The following is a 21017-nucleotide window of genomic DNA, read 5'->3' as shown; positions in this document are numbered from 1 at the left end:
GGGTAATAATGCTTTTACAGTCATATCCTTTAGTGTTTCTCTTTTCTCTGTGCATCACTTCTCTCACACCATCAAGGAGAAAGCAGAAAATGTGCTGTATGGCATTTTGTTTTTGTTATCTCCAAGGCAATTTCCTAATAGAATGAAATCTGTTTCCTTGCTTTGCAATTTTCCGTGGATAGCTCTTCAGCTATAATCAGATGCTCCTATTGACACTTGAGGTTGGCCAGCAGTGGTTCACTGTCACAGACTTCAGCAGGTTTGCAAGTGGTGGTATCATAACTCAGTGCTGCTTCCTTTAAAATCACTATTGCTGGCTCACCAGGGTCTAACTCCAGAGAACTTTGTCAGTAGTTCCTGCGTGTTTTTCACTTTTGTGAGTCTTACCTCTTAAAAAAATTGTATTTTGCTGTAATGGCTAGGAACCTTAGTACCTTATTCTTAAGTTTATGGTGGATTAGTTGTTAATCTAATATGCATAAGACTGTATAATTAATGCTTTTAAAAATAAACTCCAGCCTTCCTTATATTGTGAAATCTTTTATGCAGCCAAGGCTTCAGGAACATGTAGGAAATTAAGTACCTTACAAGCCCACCAATGGTTTGGTTTTTTAAACTTGTAAGTTGCTAAATCTTAAAAAAATAACTTGTGTTCTGTTTAGTATCTATCTTTAGTACAGCTATTGAGAGTTAAGAATCTTCTGTTAACTGCATTTCACTAAGATTTGAAGCCATGAGATGATCTTTTTTATGTTTAATTAAATTGCAAAGGTAGTTTTCAAATGTATGGAGGGAGGGTTAGGCTTCCACCTCCTATGGCAAGTCAGTGGGAGTTTGGTGCCCTTTGGGATGTCCCCTGCAGTGCTTTTGACATTTTGCAGTGACACTTCCATAGCAGCAGGTGGGTGCAACTTATGGGGGCGGAGAGGGAATCGGTCTGAATTTGGGAGGATTGATTTCTATGTAGTCAAATGAGCATTCAGGTTTTATCCAACTGAGATTAAAGACTGGAGCACCAGATGCAAAATGTATATTGGCTCTGCTAACAAAAATGAGTGGAAGCTCCCCTTAATTTCAGTGAGTATTGATTGGATCAGATACTTCATGAAGTGATCCTTGGTATTTAAAGTCCTAGAAAAAAATTCAGTACTGTTAACAAAAAGTCAGATATGGTTTTGTGCTGTATTTATTTACTGGTAAGGCAGGCAGTCTGACCCACTATGTCTTTGAAGTGTTCATTCAGCATCTTTATTTGGGGAAGACTAGTAATTAGGCTTCTTGTGCCATTAATATGGTACTGCTACATAGTTCCCAACGAGAAGGAGAGTTCTGTTGGTGAACCAGTTGTTGAACTTGAGTAAATGATTACAGACCACCTCGTTGCAGCTGATATCAACGAGGAAGACTGTAACTCTAATAAAAATGTGCTTGAACAGGGAACAGAATAAATGGGCCTTTGCTTGGAGTTCTCTGAACTGTCTGTTCAGACTCCATACAGGAGTAACTGTGTTAGTCCTCAAAACCAGGCTTCACAACTGTTGCTTCAGCTTGCAAAGCAAAGTTAATTGTATGGAAAACTCTCTTAACAATAGGAGCAAAATTCTTGTAAGGAATTGAGCTGTGACCAGATAATTTGACTGTGGATCTAGACTGGTCATTTTTTGTTTCCTAGGCAATTTTTAACAAACACTTGAAAGATGCCACCTTTGGAAACATTTAGTGCAGGTCTATCTTACTATGCTTAAATCAGGGGGTTGTACAGATCTGTGGGAGGAGCCTTAGATTAATGTTGAAGAACTCTGAAAACTCTGTATTTAAGTGTCTTTTTTCCAGATACTTGTCTATGAAATCACCACCGTAAGTACCTTCGTGCCTGTACAGATGGTCAAATGTGAGTTTTATGCTGTTGCAGTGCCTATAGTATTCTGACAAAGATTTCTCATGTTGCCTGGGTGATAGTAAGGGGTGGAGCTCACTCCTTGTTTTCAGGGTCTTACTGGTTTAATCTAGTGAGAGCTGTGGAGATGGAGTCATGGTCTTCATTCTCTGGGTGGTGCTTTTGGGTGGGCTTCACCGCGGGAGAAGCATACTAGAAATCATATTATGAATCCCTACTGTCTGACTTTGTTTGCAGATTGTCTTTTAACATTGTTGAAGATTTGTGTTTTCTCCCTTATTCTTCTGGAGTGTCTGTTCTAGATTTGCTTTAGACTTAGATCTTTTTTTTTTATTTATTATTTTTCTGGCTTTAATTGTCAGTGATCACAGTAATGAAATTTGCTTGGATGTCCCAAGTGGAACTTCTGTTTTGAACTTTGGGTCAGGGTGATGGGCTGCTGTGCTCCCTGCCTTTTTGTTGTGGTGGTGAAGGCTGCAATTGTAGAGACCGTTCCTCAAGAACTATTTTTACTTTGCTAGAATTCCTATGCTTGTTTTTATCACTTTCTTATTGGCATGTACTGCCTGAGACCATTATATGAATTTCAGGTCCTAAGTGGACTTCTGCACTAGTGCTATTCAATTTAGTTGCTACGCTGGCTTCTTTGGTAATTTATTTGTGTCAATGGTCAAGACACAAAGCTTAGGGAGTGAGAAGCAGGTAGAGAGTGTGTCCTGTGAGGTACAATGCAGTTTGTGTTGCCACTTACTTGGGAACTTCTTCGTAACTATACTTCTGGCTCTGATAGCCACGACTACTCATGTTGTCCTGAGCTTAACTCATAAAACCCCTATGTAGTCCTCCCTCATCAAGCAGTCTTTTCTGTCCTGTCTTTTCTCCCTTTTGATTGATCATCTGATTGTCCATTCCTGTCTTATAAAAGGTAATTCTTCTATAATTCAGATGTTACTGTTCTGACCTGCAGATTCTTGGAGTGTTGTGTTTCCTTATGCTGCATTTACATGATTAATGTTTGCCCCAGCAGTCATGTCGGTATTAAACTTCAATCTGTGTTGCCAAAGCAGCAGTTTTGCTGGTTTGGCAAATCTAGTACAGCTGGAGTCTTCCAATAAAATTGCATTATGTTTCAGTGTCAGAGGTAACATTTCTAAGAATCTTACTGAGGATGGGAGAAGTCCATAGGTTAGGTCGAAGTGGCAACACACATTACAGGCGTTACCGAACATAGAGTGTACTAATACTTGTGTGTTGAACAGCAGTTATTTTGGTTTGGTTTCTTTTTTCCCAGTCTCCTGACAGAAACAACCTCACCTTGTAATTCTGCAGGTACTGTAGGTGTCATTGTTCTATTTTGATGTATTTTTAAAACTTCTCTCTAGCCTTGCTACTCTGGCTACTCAAGTTTTTAGTCCTGGCACTGAGTAAACTTCGTAACTGGCAGTGGTGGATAGCATCTGACATCTTGGCTTAATGCTTTTGCCAATATTGTTGATGTATTTGGATTGTATCCATAAGAAAAACTGCTTTTGGTGATCACTGGAGGTCTTTTGCAGTAGTTCATATTCTGAAGAGCTAATACACGACGACCTAGTCTGTCAAGTCAGCTGAAAACTCAAAAGCTATATGGAAGCTTAGCAAAAGTAGTTTCCTATGCCACCAATATTTTGATGCTAAAACTGTTCCTTTTTTGTTTGTTTGTGTTTGCATAGAAACTGTGTGAGGGAATTCTAAACATCCTTGAAAAGGACACAAAAACTTCATGTCAAGTTGCCTGCCTGGAGGCCCTCCGGATTCTCTCTAGGGACAAGAAGGTTTTAGTGCCTGTAACCACGAAGAGGAACATGCAGATCCTTATGAGGCTAGCAAAGCTGGACAGTGTGGAAGATCCTTTGGAGAGAGTGTCTGAATTTCCTGTTATAGTAGAAGCTTTAAAATGCCTCTGTAACATAATTTTTAATAGTGCTGTTGCACAGAAGCTCAGTTTGGAACTGAATCTTGCAGCTATGCTCTGTAGTCTTCTGGAGAAATGCAAGGACCAACAGTTTGTTGATGACATTAAATGCTTTGATTTGCGTCTCCTCTTCCTCTTGTCGCTTCTGCACACGGATATTAGATCACAGTTGCGTCGGGAACTACAAGGTGTGCAAGTTTTGACTCGGGCTTTGGAAAGCTCCCTCAGTGTAAGATGGATGGAAGAATATAAAGCAGCAGAAGATCGTGGCAGGCCTCCTCTATCTTTGCAAGAGACAGATTGTGCCATTGAGGCGCTAAAGGCTCTTTTTAATGTAACGCTTGACAGTTGGAATGTCCACAGCGAGGTAAGGCTTAGCTAAAGTGTTTTTTAAATTGGTTTTGCTTAGCCTGCCAGAGACAGAATGAGCAGGTTCTCTCTCGTTAACATGAGGCAGTTATTGTCCAAGCCCCAGAGCAACGGCTGCTGCTTTAATTTTGATTGAAGATGATAGCTGTTATTTTGAAAAATGCAAAGGTTGTCTTGAAATTTTGCATCATAATTTATGTGCAGAATCAGTCTGAGAAAATTTGTGTGTCTGAATTCTGATTCTGTCATGTATTGATGATCTTGGCCTTTCAAGAGGCTGTCGTCTTTAATGGTTATGATTATTATACTGCTTTAATGCTTCGATGTTCAGTGCTTTGAATACCAAAACAACTTTTTTGTTCTTGTTACTACTTGGGCAAAAAAATTAATCTATATGGGTTTTTTGCATGTGTATACAAATTCTGGGAGAATAGCTTGGATTATATAATGTGAGTTAGAGATACATGTTTTCAGATAAAAAATGCAAATATGACTATTTCATCAGAGTCTTAGATTTCCAAAACAAAACAAATGCTGTTCAGTAATAATTAGCTGGTTAGGAAAAACTTCTTAATGTGTATCAGATGTCTACATCTCTGGAGATTGTGGACTATAGCAATGGGATAGTAATTAGAGTTGAGAAGTCTCCCTAGTTTTCTTCTGTTTTTCTGGGCATGATGATAAGCACATCAACTTGAATTTTTAACAAATAACTGAGGGAAGGGTGGTATTGTTTTTAATATCTTTATCTCCCATCCTCCAAGCACCAGGTTGGGACTGAAATGAGACCTTTTAAGTCAAGTATGAGAACAAAATGCTCTGTCATTGTTAGCTCTTGTAAATAAGATTTATCTTGTTTTTTCATTTTAACACCACATCTTTTTTTTTTTTTCCTTGGGTAAATGTGCTTCCTATGTGTTGCATCTCTAAATTTATAAACAGAAATGATAATTTTGTTGAATAACCCAGGTCTGTGCCACAGTAACAGTATTATATAGGGAATCTTCATTTTTAGGCCACATCATGTTATGTCTGAAACAGTGTTGTTAACTTTTCACTGGGCATTGTAAACATGTAGCATATAAAGCTAAGCAGAAGTTTATAGTAGTTAAAATGGACAGTTAACTCCCCTAAGTGCATTGAACTAAACAGCAAATAAGACTTTACTCATAAAAGAATGTAAAACTTCAGAAAGGTCTGAAGCTTATTCTTTGTTTTAATGTCTCAAGGAAATGCTAAGTAAGAAATCCTGACATTTAAAATTGAGTGAGTGGGGAGAAAGAATCAGAGAAGCTAATACTTTGAATTTCAAGGAAGTGTAAAGGAAGTGGGGGACTTTTCTCTCATTTATATTCCTGACTTAGACCTTTATAGAAAAATATCTTTAATTTTGTCAAAGTAAGTTCTTTATATAGGTAAATGATTGTTTTGGAGGTAAAAACTTGAGTGGAGAAAAATTACTCAGCCAAGCACGTAACACAATTACATGAATGTTTGCTAGTTCAGAGTTTGAAAATTGCCGTCTTTGTGATTAAATTCTTCTGTGTGGAGGAAATAATGTCAGGTGTTAAGTTGGAAAGTGATGCTATATTACATGTTTACCTCCTGAGAAGTAAGCTCTTAAAATCTCGATCTTGAAGTTAGTATACTCTTACAAAATACTGGGAATCTTGAGAGATGAAAAGTCCAGTTTACTGCAGAAGGCCAGGTGGGAGGTGGCACACAGTTGTGGTGTTACCTGATGAGGTTTCCTGTGGCCGTTGTCTGTGGAATGGGGGAGGCTTCATCCCAGGAAAATTTCCTTCAGATTGGAGGAAATTCTGGTGTTAGTAACTATTTTTTTTTTGGGGGTGTGTGTGGTTTTTTTGTTTTGTTTTTTTTTAATTTTTTATTTTTGGATAAGCATTTAAGATGTCCTGGGGTGGGAGAAGCTTATTTTGTGTTTTGAGGTAACTCTTCAGTAAAAGTTCCTAAAAGCAAGGAACCTTTATTAAGGAGCTCTTTCCTAAGTGTAAACTGTAAGGCAGATATGTTAGGTGACATTCTGCTTAGCAAGTATCCCTGTGGAAATATTAATGATCTGTAAGAACAGTAAACAGCATGTTAATTAAGTGGGCTGAAGATGCAGAATTTGCAGAGATTACAAACAGTAGACAGGATGGAAAATAAAAGGAGAGCAGAGAGGTTAGCTATGTGGGTAGAAAACTTAATGAGATCCATCCTAAGGGGGAGAGAACCATTTGAAACACCAGTATTTAATGACTGGAGGTGGTTTCAAAGTAGCAAAGCCAGACAAGAGCCGCAGGTGGTGCAGTTGGCACATTTGGATGCTGATGTTACAAAAGATGCATTGGGCCTTTGTGCTAGGTCAAACACACCAGAACATATGATGGATGCCAAGAAGAGCTAATGAAAAAGGACGAGGACAATGATACACACAGTTAAATGATTGCAGTTACTGGTGTACTTTTGTGTGGCTGCTGTCTGGTGGGAGACTGGAAGGTGAAATTGCTTGGAGAGAGCAAAAGTAGGGCAAATAAGGTTGTTGAAAGTAGAGAAGTTATTAATGAAATGGAGAAAAGGTATCAAGGGAACAGGAGCAAGTGAATTAGAAAAAGAAACAGACTGGGTGGGGGAATGAAACTGTTGGCAGCAAAAGGTCTAAATTAGGAAGAGGCAAATTAAATGAAGAACATATATAATTTAAATGGATGAATAGGCGGCTGGGTATAAGTACAGGAAGGGAGGTAGTGGTGTATTAGGAATAGTGGTATGGAATTGAGCAAATGCTTGTAATGGGGTTTTCTGGTAGTGAGCACTCATTTAACTGGGAAAAAGTCCCCAGTGACTTTTCCAAGGCCTAGGTAGAAGGCCAGCATATGACAGTTACGTTGCATTAAGCATTCAGTGAACTCTTAAGGTACAGTCCTTTTATTGATAGGGATGGATGTTATGATCTAATAGGTATTTTTCATCTTTAATTTTTATTATTCTAGTGACCTGAAACCCCCACTTGCAATCTTCAAAATGAAAAAATATCTCCATAATTTATATTTATATAGAATGAATCTCATCAATTTCGTTACATGGCTGCCATCCTTCGACACTGCTTATTAACCACGGGCCCTACTGAAGACAAAACTGAAGAGTTGCACAGGTTGGTAGAATTGCAGCACCAATCTATTTTAAAAGCTTATTTAATTTTTTAAAAAATAGGGGAAAAAATACTTTGCCTAAAATCTAAAGTGGAAATCTGAGAAACAATAAAAGCTGTTAATTTTGAGTAAAATATTCTTAATCTTTTTGATGAAAGCTGTTTGCTGAAATACTGTTCAGGCATGTATGCTGTTCCAGAGAGAAAGTGGCTGGCAAGATTGTTATTTTTGATCAATATTAGTGAAGCTGACCTTTTTGAAATTTTTGTGTGTGTGAGTGTAACAGGATGAAAATACATACGGGAATTTTAGGGGTAGAGCAAATTGAAGTGGACTAAAACTTCTGTTGTTTTGCATAGAAGCTGATGGAAAAACTGCATTTTGAGAGTTTTGTATGTAACTTTTGCGATCCTGATGGATTGAGATGGAAGTAACAAATAGGTATTTTATCTCTAGTAGTTATAGGCCGCTTTATTAAAAGTACAAATACTAGTTCTATAATTTTATTTTTTTCAAAGATGAGTGAATCATTGTGCAGTTTTGGGTGTATTGTGAGGTTTTTTCCTCAGTCCTGCACCCAACTGCAACTGTTTATGTATTTGCAACTAATAATCAAAACTTAAAGTATTTTTAGTGAGATAGTGAAGTGACTCTGTGGAGTGTTACTCTTTTTTTTTTTTTTTTTTTTTTCTGTGACACCCTTATTTTTGTGCAAGTAGGTCAGCTGTTCACAGGGCCTGACAGTATGGTAGCTTCAAACACTATCCCGTGTTATCTCCCGAAAATGAAAACTAGTGTTGCCATTTTCTTCTTCAGAGATGTCTGTGTATCTAATGTAGGATCTTTTGAAGATCTTCTGAACCAGCAGTCTCTGGGAAGAAGGATATGGGTTTTCACACCCAGCAATCTTGAAAGTGTTAAATGAACTTGATTAAAATCTTGGACACGTCTTGGAGATCAACAGTCTTAGTAGGTGAACACTAAAATCCTACATCAGAGCCTTTCTCAGTTGGTGCAGACCAGTCTGGAATAATTTAGGATACTGCTGCAGTAGTTGATGACTAAAGTTAGTGCTGTGTCCTAAAAGACAGTATTTTCTCTTTGCTGCTCCTTATGGTGGGTGTTTTGCACTCTTATCCTCCCTGTAAGGGAGGGACTAGTGGGAATACATTCCCCACTGCTGGAAAAATTGAGCAGATTTGGATGAATTCAACACCTACAAGAAGACAGAGATTGACCTTTAGCATTTAAGCTTGTACATAGTCAGCAAGACTACCTGATATTCTGGTATATGATTATGCAGCTGATGCTCTTCCCATGAAAGCTAGTCCAGGAATCTGACTAGTCTAATCACCCTGTAAAATTTAATTATCTTGTGCTATTGCAAAAGGATGCATATTATGCAGGTCCTTTTGGTTTTAGCTTTTGCAAACACTTGCCGATGAGATCTGAAAAGGGCTTTACATACAGAAAGAAGTAGGCAGCTGTGGAGAACATGTAGTATTGCTGTGACTTCTGTCCTTGTGTTTTTCAGTCAGAAGGGGTATCTTGTGTAAAGATGCTTCCCACATGGACCTTATGGGACACCAAGTCAAGGCAAGGACTCTATGATTTGGAGAGGGGGAAGCAGAAGAGAAATGAGGATGGTTATCACTGCCTTGTGTCACTTCAGTTGTTTCCCCTTGTCCATCAGACTCAGTATAGCACTGTATTGGTCTTTCTGTTAATGCTAGGAAAGCAACTTTCTCCCTGTTAGCTAACTGTAGCTAGTTTGTTTAGTTCAAGTTGATAGAAGAAAGAATGCAAATGTACGATTGCTGCATGTAGTATTCAATTTTGATTTATGTCAAACTTGGGGTGGTTTTTAACATGCTAGAAGAGCACTGCACAGTTTTTTTACTTTTGTGATTCAAGTAATTCAGCCCATTTGCAGAACCTGAGTTTTGTGTTTGAGTGCTACAGGATGCAATAAGAGCTGAATCATTTAATAAGTTCTTCCACCAAAACTATTCATCACAAGCCAGCTCTGGAATAGAAAAGGTATAGTCAGAAGTAATGCCCCTGCAAACTCTTAAGAGGGATCAGGGGCTTGGATCAGAGGACTCCACTTCAGTTCCCTGATGTACTTGGTTAAGCAAAACATTCATTCCTGGTAGGAGCTTCAATAATGAATGAGTAAGCTTGTGTTAGGAGTCTATAGCATTGCTAAAAAAAATGTGGCTGTGTCGTCATTTGGGCTGTTCAGTGTGCTGGACTCTGACCGTGCAATCTTTATTTTTAGAGATGAGGTGTGAGTTAGAGAGTAAAGTGCAACTTCGTGCTCTGCTTTCCACCTGGAGCCTATCAGTAAGGCAATTATGAAAGTAATGTTAAAAATTGAATAAGATATAAGCAGTGTTGAATGCAGAATAAACTTTATGAAGCATCAGGGAGGCATAAGTATATTTCTTAGAATTGCTGATCACTTGCACTTCTCTTAAGTTTGTAAATCTGCAGAATATAAGATGCTTAAATGGAAGGGTTTGGGCAGCCTGTTAAAGCACATTGTATGAATGCTTGTGCTCTGAATGTGTAAGTTGAGGATTTATTTTTTGTGAGCATCAGGTGCTGGATACATGCCCTGAGCTGTGATGTACTGATTGTCAGTGTGACTCTTTCTAATAAATGAGTAGAAGTTACCTATAAAATATCTTAACTAATTTAGTACCTGGTATTGTTGTCATTATTGTGGTTCTGTCATGTCATTACTTAACGTTTGAATATGAACAGCTTAAAGCACCACATATTAGAGGGAGTGCCATTTTTGCCCACTAACAAGGTTTTAATCAAGGCATTCAGCAGCTCTAAATAGGCCTTTGCTTCTGAATTTGCATATCAGGAGGGGGCTGGGAGCATGAGTGGGTGGATGTCATGTCCCAGTGATTAATGATCTCTAGGAAGCCGAAAAGGGGAGAGTAATATACGCAGTATTTCTACCCCCTGGAGTAGGAATGCAAACACTATTGTGCAGATCTGTGCATAGTCACTGACTTCCTGGTAGCTGGAGAATTTCATACACTCCTTTACCACAAATAAAACTGTCAGTGGAGTGACAAAGATCAGAAAGCCGGGCTTCATTTATTGAAAAGAATAGCTCAGACACAGTGATCCAGAAAATTAATTTTGTAGGTGTTTGGGAACTTGGTTGTTTAATAAGAAACTGGTAAAAAGAGAACTTTTGATGAAAGGCCTGAAGCCACCAAATATTCATTGAATTTTAGTCTGGTTTGTTTCTAACTATTCCGGAATTATTGGAGAGAAATAACTTCCATGATATAAAAGACATATCTTAAACAGGAATTAGAACAAAACAAAGAGAATAAGCTTTCCAAAAAGTAGAAGTTGTCTGAATTTCAGTTGCTAAAAGAGCAAAAGGGATATGGCACAATGTGGAACAGCCACCCAGTCTGATCAGACCAAAACCAGCACATTTGTTAGAAATCCTGTTACTTTTGATTGCTATGATTTGCTTTCTCTTTCACTAATTCTTTGTCAGAATTGTATTAATAACAAAAACTGAGGGCATCTTCTAAGTAGGTAATTAAACACATTAAATGAAGTTGTTTGGTAAGTTTTTTCTGTTCTTGGGACACTTCACCAATCCTTGAAACATCAATGCTCATAGCTCCATTGGTATCTTTGAAGTCTGCATATTTAAGCCTAAATAGTTCTGTAGTATTTCTAAATATATCCATTTTTACGTTTAGTTGGGCATCAGCAAGTAAATAATAACAGAATTCTAATTTTTGCAGCATCTGTGTAATTTATCCCCATATTCAGGAAGAGTACAAACGCAAGTCTGTATAATGAGAACAGGATAGATAGCAAACTCAAGGGATGTGTACCATACAAGAGACCCTTGCAAAGTAAGTTCCATCTTACTCCATTAAAGAGGAGGGAGGGACCCTGTGGTCTAATTGAAATCACTTAATGGATATTTGGGAAGCGCTTCTCTGTGCTTTGTAGAATGCAAAGACTGCCAGTTACTAAAAGGTAGCGCTTAGTAAATAAACCTGAATCTGGTTTTAATGTGTTAAAAGCTTTCTGTATTTCTTATACGCTACAGGCTAAGTAGAAGTCAAATATTTCAGGGGACCTGAGAAATTGCCACCATATCCCACTGTTTTAAGAGGAAGAAATGTTTTCTGTGGTGTATTTTGTCACATTAATGATAGTAATACGGATGTATTGTAAAACGTTTTCAGTTTCAAGGAGGAAAAAACTGACCTGCTACATACTAATGTGAGAGTTCCCCCTGCTGTCCTGCAAGATCAGCTGCTGTAACAACACGCTGCTGGAAGCTGTGCCTTTATCTGTTGGATAGGATACTGGGGGGGCTGGAAGTAATAATGCACTGCCGCAGTATAGCTTTTGGAGCTTTTCTTTCTTTTTCCTTGTTTGTTCCAAGAGCCAGCACTCAGGCGATAATGCATGCCACCTTCTTTAAAACCCAGAGAGTAGAAAACAAAGCATTGTTTGAGTTGCAGAGCCTCTTTTTGGTTGCAGTTGTACAAACAGTTTATGGTGAGTTGAACTCCGTTTTTAAGTCTTCCAAATGAATAATGAATCTTTAAAATCTGTTTCAGCAATGCAATCAACCTCTTAAGCAACGTTCCTGTTTCCTGCTTGGATGTTCTTACTAATTCATCATCCCAAGAGGAAACAGATATAAAATACAATGGTATGAATATGGGAGCAATTCAAATTTTACTGGATTTCATGGAGAAGAGAATAGACAAGGTATGGGCTGCAAAGATTCTTCACAAAAAGGGCCTCTTTCGTTAATGTAAAAAGTGCACATATGTAAAGCTTCTTAGAAACCTTTCAGACAATGTATAGCACAAATATGGTTGTCCTTGCTTCTAGATTGTAAGATACCTCAAAACTGAAAAAAAATTCCTGTGAATATCTGAAGCATACTTGCTCTGTCTGTTTGTGTGTGTCTGTGTGAGGATGAACATTTGGCTCTTTGTTTATATCTCTGTAAAGTTCATGTTTTAGCTGTCATGTAGGATTTTATTGAAGGGTTCGTAGGATTTGAAAAGGAAAATTTTTTTCACTTGTATTTTATTTTAGGGAAGCAGCTATAGAGAAGGTCTGACTCCAGTTCTCAGTTTATTAACTGAATGCTGCCGAACTCATAGGAATATCAGGAAGTTTATCAAAGCTCAAGTAAGTAAAATATTCATCAAAATTTAAATATGACGCTAATGATAAACTCTGAGGTTTGTACATCAGTGCATGACACTGATACTTTAAAAGTATGAATGGTTTCATATTAAATTACCTACAGAGTTCTTTGTAGTGCTTTTTTCTGTTAGGTTTCTGACAACTTGTCAGCTATGGAAATAATTTTTCAGTCATGTAAATCAATAGATATTATGGCCTAAGTTCCACAATGTATTTTGTAGATATGTTAAATGATGACATGAAGGGTATTGTAAAGCTGTGTTAATACAAATCATTGTGGATCATGTGACACAGGGGCAAAGAACTCAGTGAGGTCTGTCCCCTTAAATCCAGCATGTCAAAAAAAATTCAGTGCAGTTAATAAAACTTCGCAAAGCTGTGTAGTAACCGGTGAGGCTACAGGTGTTTTGATGGGTTCTGCTCGAGCTTTAGTTTGACCTCAGCAGGCAGGAGTCACTGGAATTGAAACTTGTGTACCAGCTGTTCTGTCAGAGTAAAACTGTCCCTGAACAGAGGCACACTTCATCACTTGGTCTCTTTAAAGAGCTGTTTAATACAGTGCAGACTGTGGGTAGGCTTTTTACAGGAAAATAAGATTTCGATGCCATGGTTAAAGATCTAAAGGATCTCTGTGGCTTGGTGGTTGGGTGTGGTTTTCTGTTTGTTTTGCTGCTTTTCCTGGAGTTAAGTGGAGAAAAGTTGAAAGATGAGCAAGGGAAAGAGCTGAAATCAGCTGAGAAATGTTCTTTTTCCTAAGATGCAGTGATTTTCAGGGTGCATGGTAGATACCGCTCCCAGGTCAAACCTGCACCTGAATTCATAAATGGAGTTATTTATAATGGATAAAAGCATACATTTCCTGCCTCTTTCATCTATACCAGGAGAGTGGTTTTGGGAATTTAAGAAACTTGTTCTTGCTGTTTATTGTTTTTATTTGTAGCAGTTCTTTCCTATGATACCCTTCTGATCTGTTCAGTTAAAATAAAATACAGTTGCAGAGCCAAATTTTCAGAAGTTAGAAAATGAAGTTGTCTGCATGTGTTTACAACATCTCAGCATCTAGATGGCAGGACATAATTGCATGCTGTCTCCTACCACAGGACCACTGCCTCATATAGTGCACAGAATGGATGGATACTGCTAACTGCATGACTGAATATTTGATATTTTGAATTACCCTCATTGTTAAGTGTTGGCCTTAGGCTTTATTTATTATGTACTATTCAAATTCTGATCCGAAGACAGAATGATTAATTTCCTCATGGGCTGTCCTATGGCACTCATCACTGTATTAGTACTAGAGTACTCTAAAAATATTAATTCATTCTTACAACACTCTGTGAAATGTCAGTCATGGTACTATCCCCATTGGGGAAAGTAAGCAGGGACAAAGTAAAATGTTTTTGCTAATTGTTTGAATACTTAGTTTGAAACAGACAGGCTACTTCGAAAAAACCAGACCCTATATTGTAACATTCATTTGTTTAAGTATCATTTCCCAGTCAGTCCAGTTTCAGTAGTAATTGTGCGGCAATCTTGCATGGAACGTGACATTTTACATTAGACACCTAGAAGACAAAGGACTTGCATTGTCTTGTGAGAATTAGTGACATCTTTGGTTTCATTTCCTAGTAAAACATTGAAGACCCACAATTCTTAACAGGAATCTTCAGATCATAAAATTTCATATTATGGCCTAGATTTGTTTTCAGATCATATTGTACACTGTGAATGTGAAAAAGTTAATGTAGGTTTTAAGTCTGAAGGCATATGTGCAAGGAGGCAGAAGTTAGGTTGCAAAACCAAGTACCTCCTGCCTGCCTTAAGGGTTGAAATTAACAATATTAATGACATTTAATGATAAAATAGTGTGCTTGAGGAAATGTTGAGTAATGTTTTCTCCAAGCTAAATTTCAAAAAAAAATGTTGATCTTTTAAAAGAATGTTTTCTGGGAGAAGTATGCATTTCCTTTGTACATGTAGAGCCAGTTTTTTAAATTTATGGCAGTGGGACTTGCAATGTGACTTATTTTCCTGATTTTTCGTTATAACTATATTCATTGTTCTGTATAAATTACACATCGTGTTAATATTGTAAGTTTCCTTAAGCTGGTATTTTTAATGCTTTTACCAGATATCTGAGCAGAACAGAAGAAACAAAGAACATGAGGTTACTGCTGTCTGTTGGCCAACTATTTTGTGACACGTTTGTGCTCTTAAACTCCTAATAATGTGGGGGAGTTTTTGTTTGTTTGTTTGTTTGGTTTTTTTTAAAGTTTGGGGACTGAGTACTCTTCTGCCCAGCTTGGCCGACCATAAGGCCTGAATATATTAAGAAGCAAGAGTCATTACTAGTGCATGTAAGCATAGTTAGGTTGATTTTTTTTTTTTTTTTTTTTCTTGAAGGAGCAGAGCTTAGAGTATTTTCTTGTTCTGTTGGCTGTTTGTTTCTGCAATGATTGGGTAGGTATTGCCATGCATTATGTACTGTTTTTCCTTTTTTTTTTTTTTGTGCTGCTAGGTATTGCCTCCACTAAGAGATGTATCAAATCGTCCAGAAGTTGGCACAACAGTGAGAAACAAGCTTGTACGCCTTATGACACATGTTGACCTTGGAGTAAAGCAAATTGCAGCAGAATTCCTTTTTGTTCTTTGTAAAGAGAGAGGTAAAAATTACTTTTTCTTCTCCCTTTTATATAAGGCTTTGCTGTAATGTAATTAGTGCATTTTGCCTCATGCTATAACTCAATTCTTGTAAAACTGCTGGTTTTTGTTTTTTAGCTGATAATAGCCGAGTAATTTTCTGTATCACTCTTTGCAGTTGACAGCTTGTTAAAATATACAGGCTATGGTAATGCAGCAGGACTGCTGGCAGCAAGGGGCTTGTTAGCAGGAGGAAGAGGAGATCATTGGTACTCGGATGATGAAGATACAGATACAGAAGAATACAAATCTGCAAAGCCAAAGTACAGTATTGTTTTCAGTTCTGCATATCCTGTTGCATTTTAGATGTTTTGACATAATTCTTCTGTTTCACCTTGTCCAGAGAGGCCAGTTTTGGAATTACGCGTGCTTTTATTAACTGCTGTCTCCTGTTGACTTCAGGGTCTAACTATTGAGAAACTGGCCTCTAACAGTGACTGTCATATAGTCAGATGGCTCCAGGGGAAAAAAAAAATTACTGTGAGAATGATATAACTTCAGTCTGAATAAAATTCAAGTCTGTTTAAAATTCAAGTGTGAAAACAGATTTTTAAGCAAATTTTAGAAAAACATTATAGTAACAAACTTAGTAAGGATAGTGTTTGCCCCAGAATTTCCACTATTGTTTGTGGGGTACATCTCTGTAACAGAAAACAAAGGTGTCAGATGTGGCTTAAGGTTTTAAGTAGAACTTTGTAAAAAAGGAACAAACCAGGTTTTGCTTCAGTCAGTTGGATTGCCTGGTACTAAAATTTTCCTAAAGAATCAAGCAGGTCACATGAGTAAATATTGAAGGAGCAAAATAACTTCTACAGAAGTCATGCATCAGGGATCCAGTATATTTGTTTGAAGGATTCGATGAATATATAGAAGGTCTGTCTGCTGATTTTTACTAATTGTAATTTATTTGGTGTTAGGAGTTTCAGTTTGTCATGTTAGATCTGTGATTTGATGCCATTTTAAGCAGATTCTGAAACTGTTCATAGCGGGCATCTAAGGCACGTTATTTTTCTGCTTTACTCAATTTTTGTTGATAGAAAAGGTATATGATGGGGGTTGTGGCTTATTGGGAGGCTCTTAAGGAACACAAATGAAAGACAGGATTAAATGTATGAGAAGTTACAGAAATTATATTGCTTCTATACTAAGAAACACTCTAAACCAGGAGGTTTCTTTTTATTTCTGCACTTCAAGATCTTCTTTTCTTGCTCTTTTGTCTCTGCTGCTCTTTCAAAAGCCTAACATGCAGTTACATGCATATAAGTAAAACTGCAACATCTATTTAGTTAAAAGCTAATACTCAAACAAAATATTCAAGACAACTGTCAGTTGATTTATGCATCTGATTCTCTGTTGCTGTTAAATGTTTGTGATTAAACTGCTTGATAAGATAATTTAGTCTGAAAGTATTCTTTAAATCTACTTCTCTGCTTTTGTTACCGCTTCTGTATCACAGTTCACTTGTAACAGTGAAAATAGAACTGGCATTGTAAATTCTCAAAGTAACCTTAATTTGGTTTTAGCAAAAATCATCATGCGGGGGCAATAGTAAATTAATTCAACAATTTTCATTAATAAGAAAACCTAACTGGAACCTGTGTATATTTTTAAAATCAAGCAGTTACAGAATTAGTTTCAAATATGTATCTGTCATTCTGTTCCCCATCAATGTCTTTATTGCTAATGGCATTGTCATTACTACTATCATTATTCCCCTGCTTTCAAACTGCTTGTGTATGGATTATAACATAACAAGTACTGGTGGATTGTGTATTTCTGAGTAGCTAGCAAGTAATTAATGCAGAATCAACAAGAAGATAGTATCACGGTTCATGAGAAAAGGCTACCAAAAAGGTATAAATACCAAGGTTGGCTATTTATAGTAAAAACTTTTATGTGCAGTTTAAACAGTTTTATTCCTGGTGGTTTCTGTTAGTGTGTCTCTTTCCTTCTATCTCTAGAAATGTGAATTGTATTGTTTTTCCACCTCCAGCATTAACCTTATCACTGGTCACTTAGAAGAACCAATGCCCAATCCGATGGATGAAATGACAGAAGAACAGAAAGAATACGAAGCTATGAAGCTTGTCAACATGTTTGATAAACTTTCCAGGTATTATATTATAGCTGCTTTTTAGGGAGGCAGCTTATATCCTGGCTCTTTACTAAGATCTAGTGCTTCAAAATAGTGTTATAATCAACTTATTTGCAGGGTTAGGACCACTTTAACTGCAGAGAAAAATGTTTAGCACTTCAAAGAAAAGAGTGATATATAACAGGACTTCAGAGGAAACTCTTTTGGAAGGAATTGGACAGAATCAGGAAGGTCTGGTGGTGAGGGGACCTGCCTCCTAAATGGATAGGCTGATAATAATGAAAAGAATTTCTCCTTTTACAGTATGGGACACAATCCAAGCCCAAGGCAAGTGTATTCCTTTTCCCTAAGTCAGTGAGCAGCATCTCATGGTAACTGCTTATGTCTGCTGCTTATATGAAGAGCAAATACAGCGTGAAGATACTTGTCACCAGAAGCAGTAAAATATAATGGAGTATTTAAAAGAGAATTTACAATTAAGAATTATGGTGGATTTATTAGAATATGTGTGGACTGGATTCAAACGAGCCATTATAACTTGTTTTAAATGACTGAGGTAATGCCATAGAAGAAAATGGTACTTAATGTGACATAAAGGTGTACATTATTGCCATGGAAAGTTGATTTTTGTTTTATAGCTTTCTACATACAAAAAGGGAATAGACCTGTGCAGTTAGCTATAGCTTTTTCCTCTTTGACTCAGTATGCCTGGAATTTGCTGGTTTTTCTTCCCTCTTACTTGTAGCCATGTTGGAGTGATTGCTTGTGGGTTTTTTTCTGTAAGCAAAGTTTTAGTCTTGAGGAACACTTAATGTAATACTGATTTATCACTGAACTGAGCTGTAGGAATTTAGGTAAACACGTAAGTGGATCATTCTTCAAACATGGGAAAACTGAGCAGCTAGAAACGTTTGTGTTTTGTGAGTCTGTGGCTACTCAAATAACAAGATCTATTCAGAGAAATTCAGCAAACCAAGTATTGTTACATCTCTATTAAAGATTAGGAATACAGCAAAAGATATGGGAGAATCCTGGATCTTACATTAGCTGAAAAGACTGAATTATAAGCAGGAGAGTAGGCAGGGAAGGGTCTCAGAACAACTGATCTGAGACTGTCAGTGAAGTAATGGGATATTTTTTCACATTATTTGCATGGAAAGCAAGTGTCATCATATGTTACAGTCTTAATAAAGAGAAGAAAATGCAGTGCACATGTAATCTTAATTGAACTGCTATGTAAAATTGAATGTTTGCTATGTAAGCTAGAGAATTAAGATGCTGAGCTTTAGGGGTACCACAATAAAGTGACTAAATGGTGTAAAACTTTTAAAAAGGAAAGATTGAAACTGGAGATAAACTAAGAGTGAAGACAAGTCAGTTGCTATCACTGTAGCAGTTACACAAAAAGTCCATAGCATAAGAGTCTTTTCAGTGTGGAGGCTCAGAGACACCTGCTGTGTTGCCTGCTACCAACTGACAATAACTCAGCAGCTGGTGCCCTGTGTCACTACTCATCCTCTTGGCCAGTAGCATTACTTTCACCTTGGGCTTTCTGTGTCTGTTACATCCACCTGCAGTTTCTTCTATAATACTTAGACTGCAGACTCTTCAGGGCTGGGACTCTTTGTTGTAAGGTTTTTGTTTGTTTGTTTTTTAGTGTAGTGATTACTGTGGGACAGTGTTGTTAATGTGACCCCTTTAGGTGCTGTGATAACATGAATAAAATCACTTGACTGTTCTTCCCACCATTTTTGTTTAATGAAAACTGGGGGGGGGGAGCGGGGGGGGGATGCTGGCAGGAAGGAAAAAGAAAGTAAGACTTGGTTTTGGGAGGCTATGGGATTGTTTTTAATGAATGTAATTGAGTGCAGTTGTGGGTTTTGCAGATGTTAAATAAAAGGGGAAGCTGCCAGTCTTGTATACAAGAAGAAAGACTTAGTAACATGCAGATAGTGGTGGGAGTCCCTGCATGTTTTTGGAATTGAACACTTCTGCCTCCAGCTTGAGCCCTTCAGTGCTGGGAGTTTTCAGAGACTTAAATCTACCACTGGAATGCACTTTTTTTCCCTTGGTTTGCAACCTACAAGTTTAAACTGGAGGTTGCTTTGATAGGAATCTTCAGTTGACTCTGGGTTTTCAGTCTTGCTCTGACGCAAGTCTGCTGGTGGCAGATTTCCTGCTTCTGTTGGTCTTTGTTGTTGTCACCGTAGGAGAGGACATACACCATGAGTTGAGCAGTTTGTTTGGTGCAGTGCTTTGCTTATAAGAGGGGAGGAAGTTGGGCAAGGGTACAAACAGCTCCTTCTCCTAATCTTGAACAAGTTTGTGTAACTTCATCTGTGTAACTTGAACAAGAGCTTAGAGTGAACTTGTGTGATGTACAGCAAAACTGGTTTGCTTAATATACTTCTGTTGTCCCAGTAGTGGAAGCTAAACTTTAAAGAGCTTGCCTGCTTTTACTGGGAGAAGGTATTAAAAAAAAAAAATAATAATGTGGAAGAACTGAAGAACTGAAAGACTTGCCTCCCTTCCTGACTGGTGAGGAGCATCAGTCCAGTCTGTCACTGGGGTGTTTCACATTTGGCTCTGACTGGCTCTGTATTGTTTCTGAAAAGTTAGCTGGTGACTGATTGAACTCAGAAAACAAATTTGCAAAACAGTCAACTTTATTGAAAAGTTACAGCCTTCATTAATGGATGCTAACTCTTTACACTGTACAGTTTGTACAGGTTTAATGAAACTATAAGTAATAAACTGGCATTTTCTCCCTTCTTCTGTAAGATGCCAGTGGATTTTTGCTCTCTAGGTTTCTCTTTATTTTCAGCATTGGTAGTGAAGAATTGAAACTGCTTTGGGGTAATGTAAAACTAATCCATGCTTTTGGTCATTACTGGTCTTACTTCCAAAGTTTTTCTATTCTGTTAGGTTGTTGGTGTTTAGGCCATGGGGTTCATGAGGTAATTGACCGTTGACAAAGCTAAATTAAAATTAATCACCAAGTTTTATCAATATGGAGGAAAGCTAAATATTGTTTGTGAACCCATTTTCCCTTCTCCAATATTTTAACATAGATCTGGGTTCTACAGAAACTTGTGTAGAATTTAATATTTTGCTCAAATATGGCTGGATGAGAATACTTTTTGAAATTGTGAAATACATATATAAATTGTAAGTGTAAATTAAGATGAAAAATACTATTACTGCAGCTTTTGGTAGATGCAGATGTAGGTAGCTTGCTGGGTGCCTGAACCTGGCCATGAAGTAACTCTACAGGCTTTTTCTGCAATAAGGGTTGATACCGTCATGATGATACATTGAGAATTGTTTGGTGACTGTAAATCAGTGTCCTCTGTATGTGATGCACATCTTTGAGCTTTGAAAAACTCCTCAGATCTGCAAAAAGAATTAACCTTTATTTTTTGCAAAATACCAAGTTAGCTACCTTAAATCGGTGTTGTATGGTATTTTGTCTGTTGATATAATACGTTATTTGAAATACTCAGTGTTAATTAAAATGTCTGGAAAAAATGCTAACATTTTTTCTATTATAAATGGCAGGTAGAATTGTATATTAACTGACTAATTTAAAATGTCAGGATGCTTTTTCCAAGCCAA

At 37.4% G+C, this 21017-nt stretch overlaps 1 protein-coding gene across 1 annotated transcript in view; it reads left to right on the top strand.

Annotated features, from left to right (window-relative positions):
* Positions 1-21017, top strand: part of RIC8B (RIC8 guanine nucleotide exchange factor B) — a 37182-nt gene that overhangs the window by 10740 nt on the left and 5425 nt on the right. The window contains exons 3-9 of the mRNA XM_037388881.1: positions 3610-4218; positions 7283-7377; positions 12001-12154; positions 12491-12586; positions 15126-15270; positions 15426-15570; positions 17301-17420. Of these exons, the coding sequence (XP_037244778.1) occupies positions 3610-4218; positions 7283-7377; positions 12001-12154; positions 12491-12586; positions 15126-15270; positions 15426-15570; positions 17301-17420 (1364 nt within the window). The remainder of the gene's footprint in view (positions 1-3609; positions 4219-7282; positions 7378-12000; positions 12155-12490; positions 12587-15125; positions 15271-15425; positions 15571-17300; positions 17421-21017) is intronic.

The sequence above is a fragment of the Falco rusticolus genome, chromosome 5, assembly GCF_015220075.1.
Source record: "Falco rusticolus isolate bFalRus1 chromosome 5, bFalRus1.pri, whole genome shotgun sequence".
Classification (NCBI taxonomy): Eukaryota; Metazoa; Chordata; class Aves; order Falconiformes; family Falconidae; genus Falco; species Falco rusticolus.
Note: the sequence above shows the minus strand (reverse complement) of the source record. Positions and strands in the feature narration are given on the sequence as shown.